At 44.7% G+C, this 14,645-nt stretch overlaps 1 protein-coding gene across 2 annotated transcripts; it reads left to right on the top strand.

Moving 5' to 3' along the window:
• The first annotated feature begins 975 nt into the window (after window positions 1-975).
• On the top strand, window positions 976-13,837 carry LOC146652368 (sine oculis-binding protein homolog). 2 transcript variants are annotated; one of them, XM_085381936.1, is made up of 7 exons: window positions 976-1,306; window positions 3,986-4,115; window positions 4,392-4,586; window positions 5,602-5,753; window positions 7,006-7,101; window positions 7,290-9,215; window positions 11,424-13,837. In XM_085381936.1, exons 1-6 carry the CDS (start codon window positions 1,214-1,216, stop codon window positions 9,204-9,206), a joined length of 2,583 nt encoding a protein of 860 aa, XP_085238062.1. In that variant the 5' UTR covers window positions 976-1,213; the 3' UTR covers window positions 9,207-9,215; window positions 11,424-13,837. The 2 variants fall into 2 exon arrangements, with proteins under 2 accessions (XP_085238062.1, XP_085238061.1); XM_085381935.1 differs by having other exon boundaries at window positions 977-1,306; window positions 7,269-9,215.
• Window positions 13,838-14,645: the final 808 nt, after the last annotated feature.

Here is a 14,645-nt window from a genome sequence, read left to right on the forward strand (position 1 = left end):
TAATGCGATCAGATAACCTCAATGCTTTCATTACCAGCAGAGAAACTTGATACGGAAATAAGTTCTTTGGCCTTCGCATTAGCGATAAACATGTGGGAAATGTTTACATTCATCTGTGCGCAGACATACACGAACAAACGACTCTTTTTTTGTGCAAATCCTGTCCTCGGGCATTTGGCACTTTTCCTCAAGCCCAGATTGCTCAGAGGCCAAATGTGGACGTTTTAGGTGTTGCGCGCACACGCTCGTACACAGACTGGCGCGGATCAGACGGATGCCATTTGAGAAAGCTCCAAACATTCTGGTATCTTTTTTAACTCGCAGCGCTCTTTTCATCTCTTTATTTTAAGACAAGAGTCTAGAGACAGTGTTTGTTCTGTGCCCCCTCAGATAAAACACAGTCTTTGCATTCCTTATGAAATGTATCTGTTGAGATTTGGGAGGGGTGGGTGCCAGGTGTTGGGTTACATCAAATCAAAGCCCTCCCCTCACAGAGAGCGCACGAATGAGACCGGTAACCAGGCGATGCACCTTTCATAATAAAAGCTGAAGGGGAAACATTAAGTAACTGATAACATATAATTTTGGCCAATTAATCTTTACAAAACAAATGACATAATAAACCTTAGTAGGTTTTGAACAGAGTTAATGAGCTTTGAGAGAGCACCGTGCTATGATGTAATTAGTTTTTTATATTATACCAACACTGCAACATTCAAATATTGCAAAAACCACCAAATGCAATTAAATTGATGAGAAACTTTTTGCTGGTTCATGTTTCAGTCAAGTTAAAATACTTCTCGCAAGAGTGTTTAAAATTTGGAAACCAAATTTTTCGCGGGGACGCAAATCATTGGCGTAATTGTGTTTTTGTTTTTAATTGCGGATTCGTTTCTAATATGCTTTCAAGAAACAGTTGACAGTTGTCATATTTTGAAAATCCAAAGCGGAAGACCTATGTTGGTTTTCCGTAGAAACTTGACAGAAGTGGGAAAGAGGGAGTTGAGATTGTTCAGCGGCGGACACTCCAGCGCACAGTGCACGCATGTTCAGTGGACTTCAGTGGTGTGAAGCCTCAAATGAGGGACTCGGACGTCCGGGAATGACAGCCGCTGTCACCAGGAGTGACAGCTTTCATTCTGAGATACTCCACTGAAACTACTCCAGCCGACACTCAACACTGATCCGCAACGGATCCAGCCAGACCGGGACTATGCCAGAGATGGAGAAAGGGAGACCACCGGAAAATAAACGCAGCAGGAAACCCGCGCACCCCGTAAAGAGGGAAATCAACCAGGAGATGAAGGTGAGAGTGGGTTTGTGTGCCACTGAAAAATTATTATTATTATTATTATTATTATTGTTATTATTGTAATCAGATGAGACGGGGCGATAACTTCTTTGCGCACACGTCTTCCAGCACACAGCAGCGAGTGAGTCAGCTACGCACAAATCAGTGCGGGGAATACTATCAAAAAATATATATGCTTTTAATGAATGCTCGCTTTCTGTCTTTTATGTAAGCAATTATATCCTACTGCGTGAAGCTGTATTGCAAAATAAGAAAAACCTCGAAAGTTTTCATCTTTAGGAAGACAACTGGAAAATATCAATAAACGTGTTTATAAATACAAGTTGAAACAGACGCAAAGACAGACACGGGATTTTCTGATTATATAAATGTTAGTGCTGAAGAGTAGTCTGACCTCTGCCTTCTTGTGACGCCATGTCAGGCCAGCTGTGGCCGGACGCGCAGTCTTGTCCAGCGGAGATCCAGATGTGCGTCAATTCTTCCCCGCTCCTGCGGTGCGCTCACTTGCTGTACCACAGAGGCTTGCCCCCATGAAAAAGAGACAGGGCATCTATATTCTTTAAATAGCCCCGCTCCTTGGGAAAGCTCTAAAATCACTGTCACAGACTGTTAAAGAATGCAAACATCACATTAAACGAAAGCTCCCGCTTGAAGTGCTCACTGATGACATGTCATTTAAGAATCTCCCCACTGTTCTTTGAGTAGAAGGAGAGCCACTGCATAGGCAGTAATAAGTTAAATCACAGTAACAGGCACGATTCCCTCCCACTATTATGAGCCTGTTACTGCATGGAAACTAATCCATGGGTTGTCTGCTTTGTTTGGGTTTGGACACTGGATATTTGAGACTGTTGACTGTGGTGGGGTAAGGAATACTCGAGGCTTCTTCAAGCTGAAGCTGAGAAATAAAATTTGAAAAAGTCATTTTCTTAGGGGGGGGGGGTTCGTATTCTGGCCTTCGTGAGAGAGGAAATGTGCTCTTTTTGTGTAAGTGGTTTGGATTGTAGCGTTTGATATCCAGGGGAGGTGTAGAGTTACATCTTAACTAATTTTAATCAAAACATGTGAAACGCTATCCCCGCTTGATGTAAGCCTGCCTGGGCTGAATCTCAGGGTCGGCCCCAGTTTGTTGCCTTTGGCTGCAACTCTCTTTGTGGTTTGGGATATGGCTTGTCACTCTCGCAAAGCAGATGTTTGTCTAAACTGCCAAAAAGAAACAAAAACAACATTGTGGGAAGTGGAGGGGTGGGTGAAGAAAAAATATTGCCCGTCTTTTCGTTCACAAGAAGAAAAAAAAAAGAAAGAAGTGGCACTGGGTTGTTTGTGTAGATACGGTAGGAGAGTTGCCATCAGTGTCGAACTTCTGGAGAACATCAAGATATCAAAATTAGGCATGATGGGAAGCATATAAGATTCAAATTATCGGGTAAAATCCCATAAGATGTGCAACTTAAAAACTGGTCAAATGATGAAAAAGCAGGGGGGAGGGGGGGGGGGGGGACTGTGGAGGAAATACAGGCAGGAAGGCTGGCAAGCTGAGTTCTAGCTCAGCTGAGGTCCGTCCCAGTGTTGTCTCTGTAATACATCTGTTTCAACACCACATTCGGACCTACTCCCTCCACGTCAGACCCCGAGCACGGCACCAGACACCCGATACTTGACTTTAATCATCGTTAGGCATATTTAGCTGGATATGATACCTCTGCTTGCACTCACCCACACACTCTCCCAGACACACACACAGCAGAAAGTGAGCAAGCGAGGGAGAGATCCATTTCTTTGAGGCCCTAGTGCAGAACAGAGGTCGGAGTGAGGAAAGCAGGGGAAAGAATGTGCAGTCAGTACTACAGCACTACAACACCACCACCACAGCAGACTGACTGTGCTGGAAAAGGGTGAAACCTGAGAGGCCGTGCTGTGTCGGGTGTCAGGGCTGGAAGGTGCTGGGATGGAGGGGAGGATGGTGAAGATGGAAGGTGGCGGGGGGGGGGGGGGGGGCAGAAAAAGAGGCAAAGGGAGGGACAGGGAAAGCTGGAGAAAGAGAGAGGGAGAGAGTGGTGGACATTGGAAAGAGAAGAAGAGAGCAGAGTGGGGCATTTCCGAGAACCGTGGGACCTGGCTGTGGTGTAGGGTGTCCCGCTCTGATTTCTGCCCATTCTGGATCAGGTTTCTCCTCCAATCCAGTTCTTCCAAAGCCACAGAGAGAGGTGGGTGGATAAAGAGAGAGACCTTTGTATTTTTTTTTCATCTGGTCGTAATAAAAAAAAAAAACTGAGACCACACATCCCATCTGTGGAGAAAAGTTTTCTTTCTCCCTCTTTTTTCCAATTAAAAGAGATAAACAAAGGATGATTCATAGATTTCACACTGGTGTTAGGTTTTAAACCTTTCCGTCTCAGATTTAGCAAGAGTAAACAACTTGAATACATCATGGAAAAAGTGTCATACTGTACTCCTGTGTGCCCCTATTCATTTCTCCAACCAGGCTGTGGCTGAGAAAGAATCGCTCACATTGATTCAGAGAAGGAAGGTCTGATTATGTTTAACATAGGATAAAAATGTCCATTAATAACCCGTAGATGCATGCTGACAATTTCCTATTTGTAGGCAGGCATAGCTCAGTTATCCATATGCGTAGATTATCACTAATCACTGATTTCTTTTCTCATGCAGACTTTTGCAGAAAGCACCATGAATGAACTCCTTGGATGGTACGGTTACGACAAGGTAGATCTCAGAGATTCAGAGGCCAACGAGATCAGAAACTACAGAGAACGGCGTCAGCATGTGTCTGTGCTGAAAGGTGAGGGCGGCCGTCGAGGGTTCACTATTGGTGCAGTGTTCTTAAATTTACGCTAACAGGTTCTGCAGGTTGTAATGCAGACATTGAGTCACTGCACAAATTTGCTAAACATAACTTCCTGTAGTCAGAACTTCTCCAGTTTCATTCATTCAGATACATCTGTTGTTTGTGAAAAAGTTATTATAGTATCATGTAGGCCGTATTGCAGATTTGCTGCACGGTGTAACGTTACTCGACGAATTCAAGTTAACACTGGAATCTGTTTGTGTCTTGCAGAAAACTCTTTGCCAAAACCCAAAAGCCTGGACACCAAAGTCAGCCACTTGGTCCTGCCGAACAAGAGCGGAGAGAGAGAGTGCTCTGGCATCCCGTCTTCGTCACCCTCCTCTTCCTCAACAAGCTCATCCTTGACGACCCCAAAGGAGCACAAGAGTGCCCCTGTCATCGTCCCCCTTATAAAGCCATCAGCAGGTAGCAGGCTGTAGGGGCAAACATGAGGAGATTAAATGTTGATTGTTGTGCGTTCCTTATACATATGCTTTTAGTATTACTACCCTGATGATTAGTTTGATATTCATGTGCTAGCACGTCAGAGTGTAGTGTCAAGCTCCAGAAGACGGTGCAGGTTCAGTTTTTACCTACTAGACTCCTGAGCAATGATAAAGAGACATCCCTGCTAGGTGCAGTAGTTTGAGCTTGCTTTGGTGCCTCTTTCGGTAATTATATTATATATAAAATTATTATAGGTAAATATATAATAATTATGTATATTAAAAATTAGATTCTTTTACAAAATAAAGAGAAATTCTGTGTGCTACAAGCTCTGAAAAAGAGAGATAACCTGTAAAGTGTCCCGTGATATAAGCCACGTTTGCCACAAAGGTAATAACTGTGTAATAACAGTCTGAGATAACTCAGCATGCAATTATGGTGCAATGCAGTAAGCATTTGTAGCCTATTAAGAGTAAAGTAAGTTAAACAGAAGAACTAATGCTGCTGCACCTTTTTATACTGTGTAGACTGTGTAATTCTTCTGTTGTTTGGACTTTGTTTTTTTGAAAAACAAACACTACATATGGTAATAAATTGCGGCTTTTGCTTTTAGTTTGAAGGTTTTTGGCATCCCTGATTAACAATGCTTGAATTGTAAGTCTGTCGGTATTCTGCTGTACGATTAAAATGTACAGGAATATAAGCATAAAATGGGTTCACCCGTTACAGATGGATAAATAAATAACAGCGCTGTCATAGTGAAGGTTATAAGAGGGATGCAGCAAGATCTCTGTGTTCCCTGGAAGAATATTAATCTGAGATTTATTCAGTGTGAGGTACATCCATACAGGAAGTTTAGATCACAGCTGGATGCGCGCTGTTTAGTGCGCTCTCCTTTGTGAGACTAAAAAGCACCCAGTTGTAGATGTTTCACACTATTCTTGTGCTTTTAAGATTATCTAACATAGCTTTTCTTCTGATTTCCCTCCTGCAGTGGAAGATGTACAAAATGTGCAGATAGTATGTGTGTGGTGCCAGAAGGAAGGTGTAAAACGCTACTCTCTGTGTATGGGATCAGAGCTCAAGAGCTTCTGCAGTGAGAAGTGTTTTGCTGCCTGCAGACGGGCCTACTTCAAACGCAATAAGGTTAGTATATATAATGTACTGCACATTATCATTACATTTGAGGGTCAAAAACAATTCATGTTGGCCTCTTCTTGGTGAGGTGTTGTAAATCCTGGTATCTGTATGATAATGAGTAATCTGTAAATTCAGTAGTCAGTCTGACACAACCATATACATTTAAGCAAACACAGGTACTCTATATCCAGTTTGCCTCAGCCCTGGCACATCCCATCACACAAAGGGAAATGGGCATCAAGTGGTTTCTGGCAGGTATACAAACTAGCAGAAACAGATACTCCTGATCTCGTGAGGTCATTACTGATGGATTCGTTTACAGAAATTTAAAAAGGGTGGATCTCTAAGAACACAATTCCTAGTGCGTATGGTCGATCCAGTTTAGGAATGGTGGGAGGGAGGTCAAAGTTTGTGTGGGACACTTAGTATCAGTTTCGCGTTAATGGAGAAGGGACCAGCCATTAAGTGGCTTTGGTCTGGAGGACAGGAGTGCTGCAACGACAGAGAAACGCTCTGATGCGCTTGCTGTGATTTTTCAGCCTCCATTGCGACATGGATATACCTTCTGTAGAGGTACAGGGTGACAAGTAGCTATATCAGCTTTCACCCTCAGTGTTGTTTAGAGCGTGGTGGGTGAATTCACACAACAACGGAGACACAAGGGCGGGGGGGCTGAACAGACTGCGCGCAACAAGCCCTCTAGTTTTTCGGAGGCAGGGAGGAAAGCATTTCTGTTGGCTTGTTGCTGCTTGTCTGAGAGGAAGGCCAGGAGGCCTGGGGCGAGGTGTCCACTTTCAGTGCATACCTTACCTTCAGCTGCCTCATATTTCGTAACTCAACACGACTCAATGGGTCACAGAGATGGGGGAGCACTCAGATCCACATGAGATCAGCTTACATGAATCAAGAAGAATTTCCTATATTAATACTGGCAGAACCATTAATAATACGACAATACATCACCTGCATTATTTCCCCACTTGGCTGTAGAATTGTATCAGTTTCGCAACACAGCTTTTCTTTTGTTGCACTGACCTTTAGGGCTTGGTTGTTGCATGAAGCTCAGACTAATGCTATGCTTCATGACAAGGCGATTTATTTAAAACTATATTTTGTACTTGTTACGTAAGAAGCTCACATTTGGAGACCAGACACCGCAGAGTGATTCCAGTGTAGTATTTGTAGATGAACTGTTGTCTGAAACCTGACTGACGGTAGTTCATGTGATGTTTGTCACACTGTGGTTTTCCCCTGTCAGGCCAGAGATGAAGATCTCCATAGTGAGAGATCCCCTCAGCACCCCCATACAGAGGACTCGCCCAGACTGGTGCTGAAGATAAACACCAATGTCAGAGTAAGAGGACACTATCAATGCATCTTTTGTTTTCCACTGTGAGATATTAATATAAATATGCGATGAAAATGACAAGGTTTAACAAGCAGGAATAGTGGGGAAATCTTCTGTTTCTACACAAAGATCTGTTTTCACATACAATCTTTCACTCCAGTGACCCCCCACAGTCTCTCTCCCCTGTGCCACAGGTATGCGATTGGTGCAAGCATGTTCGTCACACTAAAGAGTACCTGGACTTTGGATCTGGTGAGGAGCGACTCCAGTTCTGCAGCACCAAGTGTCTGAACCAGTACAAGATGGATGTTTTCTACCGGGAAGCCCGCGCAGCTCTCACCAGCACCAGTTCCAGCCCAAACAGAACCAATCAGGAGGGGAGGATAGACAGCATTGTAGCTGGGCAAAAGCTACTCACTCCAGAATCTTGGAACAACAACAACAGTACTGGGGAAGCCCGTAATAGAAACCTCTCCCCTAAAGGGCCTGCACTAATCCGTGGATTAGGAGAATCCTCCATGTCTCCCTCAGAAGCATCCTCTTCTACTTCAAAAGTCCCTGTCTCTGGTCTAAGGACCCTAGAGAGATCCATCCAGCCTCCCCCACCTCCTTCAACTGTGGATGTGTCACCCCATCCTGCTTCCCTTCCTCCTCCACCTCTTCCTCGCCCCCCTCTGGAGCAAAAGCCAGTACCTCAAATCCCCATGCCCTTTATAAGGCCTCCCCTTCATGCTCAGGGCTTAAAAAGCCCCCTTGCCACTCCTCCCAGACATCCAGGCCCTCCTTCCAGCCCTATCCACAGAGCTCCGCACTCTCCTCACCTTCAGCCCCCTACTTCTTTATCCATGAATCCCCCTGGACTGATACACCCCTTCCCAGGAGCCTACTTTCCTGGCTTACACTCCCCTCCGCTGAATATGATGCCAAGAGGTCCTGTCCCAATGCCTCCCATGATGAACTTTGGTATTCCTTCTTTTAGCCCTCTTCTGCCCCAGCCCACTGTCCTGGTGCCTTATCCCATCATTGTACCCCTACCTGTCCCGATACCCATTCCTATCCCTATTCCAGTCCCCCCTAAAACATCCCTAGAAACTCCAAGTCACAGCGGAGTTATTCAGCCTGTGCCAGATTTGCTGGACAGGGCTCAATCCAGGTCTACCAGGCAATCTTCTCCAGAGACTTCTGAGGCAGACAGCAGACTGGTAGTCAGCAAAATGGGTGGAACTTTGCCTCAAGGGCTATCCTCACCAAGTGACCTGAACACAAGGGACACAGATTGGGTTAAATCAGAGAGGCCATTTCTGTCCCCAGCATCCACACCCCAAAGTGGAGCATCCTCCCCCAGAGCCCAGTGCAACGAATCCCCCTGCTCAGCCCCGGGGTCGGACGGGATAAATGAATATAAGCATCAGCAGACAGAGCGACAAGTCATCCAAAGGGTTCTGCAAAGGACTCAAGTGAAGTTAGAGCCCAGCACCAATGGAGTGGTGGACCTATCAGGGCTGGGCGAGTTGGGAGCTGGGCAGGTTAACAGGTCAGGGGTTCACAATATCATCAGACCCACACCTCCTCTGTCACCATCACTTTCACACGACACTGTCTTCCAGCACCAGGACTCCCATACTCCACCTTCTTGCACCCCAGCCAGCCCCAAGGAGTTCAACCATCCACATGGTGCCACATCCTCTGCCCAAAAATCTCAGGACCATGGTCAAAATGGGATGTCTTCTTCACCAACAACTGCCACTCCGGACTCCCGACCCCAGAGATTACCAGCACCGCCCCCTGACCCGTCACTTAGTGAGCTGGAGGCTATCAAAGAGAACAAGTGTTCTGTTGTTAGCCCAGTGCGGGTTGAGGGGCAAGTTAATCTGTCAGAAGAGCCCTTAACAGTAGTCCGGGACATAGGAGAGGACTCTCATGTTCCTGATGAGGACCATGCCTACGCTCTGACCACAGCGCCAAAGATAGGTGGGACCACTGGCCCATTGCTCTTGCCCAAACTCAGGGACAAGGGTAGTCTGCGGAGCCCTGCCAATGTGCCCAGTGCAATAGACATGGAGCCAGCTCTGAAGAGGAGATGCCTAAGAATCAGAGATCAGAATAAGTAGAGGATGGAGGTAAGAGATTCTGATGTAAAGTGAGGCAAAATTCAGATAGCACAGTTTTTAATGGCTTTTTTAATTTATATCTTGTAAAGACCAGAAGTCAGACTTACTGATACATCGGCAAGATAAATGTCACAGTAAACCAAGTTGACACCAACTTTTTTTGCATTAAACGCTCTGTGGTATTCCACATTGGTTTAAATAAAAACCAGCAATTATTTTTAAACACCATTTAACCAGGGACTGGAAAATGTGTGGACACACACATTCGCACATACAGAGGGCAAGCTTAATCACAGGTCTAACAGCATGCGCATGGTCACTAAACAGCATGGCGCCAAAGAGAGAGAATCCCAGTAACCTGGCACTCCCCAGTGCTCTAAGGTTACACCAGGGAAGGAGGTGGAGGGCACAGGCAGTGAGAGTCACTTTGAAAGGCGATCACTTCACCACAGTCTGACTGACAGTCACAATTCTTTGTTTGCATCGCAGCCTCTTCTTTAGGCTCCCATTTGCCAAGTTATGTGAGTATACGTCTGTTCTCAGATGGATGGAGAAAATGACTGTGGGAGAAAGTAGAAGGTTCATTGTATTGGACAAAGATAAATGGCTGCTGCTGAATCAAATATGTGACCTTGAGGTTATGAGTTAGCTTGTCCAGAATGACATTCACACAGAGAGATAGGTCAATTCTCCGTGTGACCATAAAGTCAAACTGTTGCTCCTTGCGGCCGTAACTACAAGGCAGTGCAGACATCTTTCTGGGGTGCTGTAGAGACAGAGGTGATTGTCAGGCAGACTACAAGGCGCGGCAATTTGAGAGTGAACCCTCAGCTGTGATAGAGCTCTGGGGCTTCATTAGGAAAACACAGGGGCAGAACCAGAGCGATCCGTTTACACATGTCATAATGACACCCTGTTCTGGCTTTGGCTCGTACCTCTCATATGTAGAAGTTTCGAGTCCCCCCCCCCATCCCTTTTCAGTCATTTTCCTTTTCTTCACTTAGCACTGCTATCCTCTGCCAACCAGATGTTGTTGTTCGAATGCAGCAGGAAAGCCTCCTTACTTTGGACCAATCAAAGGCCCTCTTGATTTCACTTGTCACTAGTCCAAAGGGCTGTAACACCAGCCGTCATCCTCACCAGCTGGTATCTCATCATAACAAGATCATGTTACCATTTTACTGTATGTCCCGAGATTAATCCGCTGATATTACAGAGGTGGTTTAAATTTCACCTGGCCTGCTTTTCTCTCCATATTGCACTCCAAGCCTCAAAAGGTCAGGGGTCACCTTCGTAATTATGTTAAAAACGGATAGCTGTTGGTCGCGGATGCACGACATAAACCTTTATCTCATACTCCCAGATGTTTTGTGTTGAAGCACAACAAGATTTCCTTTCACTAAATGAGTTCCCACTTTACTCTGTGTCATTTGTTGTGGCTCCATGCATTGCCTTAGTAACCAATACATATGAAATCACAGTGTGCCGCTTGTGCTGTGCAGAAGGATTTATGGCCTTGTGTTGTGTGTAATGGGAGCTGGCTGTCGTATGTGAGTGACTTTAGCTCGCCACCTCTGTGCTCTGACCTAAACATTGCTGTCCTGTTCTATTGTCTGAACTGCTAAAAGTCTTTTAAAAAAAGAAGAAAAGTCTCCCACACTGACAGAGTCAGGAGCCAACTGGAGGATTTCACCTCAGGAAACAGCCAGTTTTTTTGTCTCAGTTTTCCTTGCCTTTATTTGGGATATTTTATAGCCCGTGTAATCCGATCCCACCACATGGGTATTCGCTGAGCGTTTGAAACTAAAACGCAATGGGACAGAGGGAGTACAGAACCCTGGTTTGGCCCTTATGTGTGTGCGTGTGCATGTGTGTGTGTGTCTGTTTGTGTTTAATGTGTGTGTTTGAATGAAAGCCTGTGTAAGTGTGTGTAAGAGAGGAAAAAAAGGCCAGATGTTCTTAGTTTGATTGTGCCCCGTGCAACAGTTATCTGAGTGTTGACATGACTAAAAGGTTCATTCTCAGTGTTTATATAGAAAGGGCAGATTAAGGAATGAGTGTCCAGGGTTGCAGAGGTTGATATAACATATGGTGTAAATGGAAATTGCACAGAATAAAATAGATGATATCTCACAACTTACTTTGTCTCTCTTTCTCCCTTTCCTTCTTTCTGTTTCTTGTTTTTTTGTACTCCTACCCTGTCTATCTAATAAACAGACTCCCTGTTTAGCACTGTACGGCAGTGCTAGATTCAGTGCCATGCCCTCTTGTGGACAACACCAGTGCTAACACCCTCTAGCCTGTCCCTCAGCCTGTTGGCCCACCAGAGTGTTGCTCTGCCTGCAGACCAGCAGGGTGCCAACCCAGGAAGAAGTCCAGATGGCCAAGTCATCACAAGCCAACATGGGGGAAGAACACAACACAGTCACACATTTTGTCTTGGACCAAAAGGCTGTCGCTGGCTCGTGTGTGTTACATTGTGTTCAGCAAGCGCTTTAAAAGGAGCATCTCAGATCTTCTTCCTGTCTGACATTGCCCTAAAGTGTGTATGCGCGCATGAGTCAGTGTGGCAGCCCAGATGAGCTGCTCCTCCTCCTCCTCCTCCCCTCCCTGCTCCGCACAGCAGACAGGGCTCCGATCAGCCTTGTGTGGTCTTCTCAGATGGAGCCTGAACATGATCTCTTTCCAGGGGAAACGGTTTGTTTTCTCTGCCCGGCTTGCACAAAGAGCTGCATTGTTCCTCTCCCCATATCCCACGCTGACTCCCCACTCCAGGTTTTGGGTTACCTGGCCGACGGGGGCTCAGACTTCATCAGTTTTTTTATTTTTTTGACCGACAGCCAGGAATATAGTATACCCTTCTCTCCTCCACCTTTCCGCCCAATCTAAATACGGTACGCACCAGTTCTGAGGTTTTATCCCTCACAAGTGATTGCCTGTGATTCCCTACTCAGCTCACTTCCTCCAAGGGAAGAAAGACAGTCTGCTGACATTAAGACTTCATCCAGTTTACTCACTGACGAGAGTCCGGCCGGGCTGTTGAGACAGATGATGGAGCAGCCTAACAACCCAGGGGAGAGTCTCCTCCCCCTCCTCTTAAACAATGTAAACTTAAACTGAATATATGAGGGTACACCTACTGATACATAGTAGCTGAGATGGTCTGTGAACACTTTAGACGTCTTGATGACGCTGGTACATGAATGTGTAACGTACAGATCCTCATTCAATATTCACCTAATCTACCAAGTCTCTCATAGCAAATCAGAGTTTGAATCACTTTCAGCACCGAATGCCATGCATGTTTCGTCCCTGCCATTCATGAATGAATGATCCTAATTCTGATTTTCTTGTGGATGATGCTGGTTTTGATCAGCCGTTTCTGAAAAGGAAAGCAACCTTGTAATATTACCAAATGTGGTATTATACCCAAAGGCATCAAATGCTGTAGTATGCAGCGATCAGTATTACAGTTCCCGCTATCAGGGATACCTATTGAGATTTGATCCAGCTAGATCACTTAGCAGCTTGTCAACACTTGTTCCTTTGCAAGATTTCAGTTTTGTAGTCGACACAGATACTATTTGATGTTATATTAACTTATGGATGAAGCATCTGTAGATTTTCACAAAAATGCTTTATTTCTTCTTTTTTTGTTTGTTTGTTTTGTTCTTTTTCTTTGATGATTTTCATTTTATGAGTGCCTGAACTCTCAAACGCCTCTTGTCCATATGTTAATATGCTGTAGCCCCACTAGAGGGCATTGTTTGCCTTTGTAACTTTGCACCTGAGCAGAAAGAACCAGGAGGCCATAAGACAGTCTGCTGAAACCCAATGCAATCTCCGCAAATCACTCAGTGCCATCAGACTGATGTGACTGATAAGCCAAGCAGACGGCTTTTCCTTTACATCTCGCCATTATTTTATCTTTAAATTCAAATATTGCCATTTGCCACACTCACAGCAGTGTCAAACCAAGGGTGCAGTCAGCTGCATTTCAACGCCTTTTAGTGAACAGCTCAGCACTCCCCTGAGTTAAACTAAGCAGTCCCTTTGACCTGCTTGATGCTAGAATACCGCCAGATGTGGCCCACCCCAGCCATCATTCCAAAATCACTTACCTATCCGTTTGTGGGCATGCGTGTGTGCATGCACGGATATGTGGCAACACATTTCACCGTCTCCTCACTCATTCCAGCCCACTTCCCCCACCACAGATCATGCCTTTAAGTCAGTGTCATTCTTGGCTGGTAAAGGGGACTTTCTCGCTTGTATGGCGCAGTGATGACATCACTTCATACAAATAGCTGCAGTGTCAACAGGAGATCTCCGACTCTGACGGCAGAGGCCAAAAAGTAAACAATTCAAACTGCCATCATTAGTTTCACCATGTTTAATCAATGCCTTTCCTCACCTCACCCAGTATCTGTGTCACCTCAGAGTTTTGACAGAAAACCCGTTTTACCAGAAGTTTGGTTGCTTCTTGCTTCACCCAGAGGTACTTTCTGACCTTCCCTGTCAAAGTCACTATCTGACAAAATGTTTGTATTCAAATAAAGATTAAATAAGAGCATTGGTGAAGACCTCTTTGTAAAGTGAAATAAATAAAAGTTATTCTAAGATCAAAGAAACTTCTGCTGTTTGTTTTTTTAATTTATTTAAGTTTTTATTTTAAAAAATGTTGGGGGGGGGGGGGGGGGTTCTTCTTTTTTGTGAGGCATGTTGGTTTTGTAATTATTAAACTCGTCATACAGCTTTATAAACCGTGTGCTAACAGGTTCTGGTCAGTAAATGCCTATTTTTAGTGGAAGCCTTTCTGAAAGGCAACGCATCAACATTCCAGAAATAGTGGAAGTCGACCATCTTTGCAGTGACGGTAAATCAGATGAATGAGATAAGAGAGCAGGAATTCCGGCTTTGTGTGGACCTACTGGGATCCGTGACTGGACGATTCTGGGAGGGCAGCGTTGGGGGGGGGGGGGGTGTTAACTTCCAGGTTTTCAAGTTAGGGGTTGAAACTGCAGGACGGAAGTTTTCCACAATAATAACAGGGCAGGGGATATGTGCGGGACTTGCTTGCAGGAAGTCACCCACAATTAGGCAGCACAAACCGGATGTAAAAACTATCCTATAAAATAAAGGCATTAAACAACCGAAAAAACCCCGCTATAAAATAATAATGATCATCATTATCACCATCATCATTATTTTTATTATTATTATTAGTGATATTAGTAGTAGTAGTATTAACTTTATTCAATCAAGTTAAAATGATATTAATAGAAATGTTATAGAAACGTTTCTAAATGACCTTGAGAGGTTATTTAGGTTATTTATGAAAGATGATTTATCATTCACTTGTTTTACTGTCCATATGTATGGACAAAAAAGATTTGCAAGGTTTGGAAAAAGACAATTTCATAATGATTGATATCTTCC

This window comes from Rhamphochromis longiceps, linkage group LG15 (assembly GCF_057381845.1).
Source record: "Rhamphochromis longiceps isolate RC_006_pf linkage group LG15, R_longiceps_female_GT1.1, whole genome shotgun sequence".
Classification (NCBI taxonomy): domain Eukaryota; kingdom Metazoa; phylum Chordata; class Actinopteri; order Cichliformes; family Cichlidae; genus Rhamphochromis; species Rhamphochromis longiceps.

What these genes read in the sequence shown, in the direction of transcription:
- LOC146652368 (XM_085381935.1), top strand. Translation starts at nt 1,214, where the DNA reads ATGCCAGAGATGGAGAAAGGGAGACCACCGGAAAATAAACGCAGCAGG. An exon ending in AAATCAACCAGGAGATGAAG is followed by an intron (nt 1,307 to 3,985) that starts GTGAGAGTGGGT and finishes TTTCTCATGCAG; the next exon opens with ACTTTTGCAGAAAGCACCAT. An exon ending in CCTTATAAAGCCATCAGCAG is followed by an intron (nt 4,587 to 5,601) that starts GTAGCAGGCTGT and finishes TCCCTCCTGCAG; the next exon opens with TGGAAGATGTACAAAATGTG.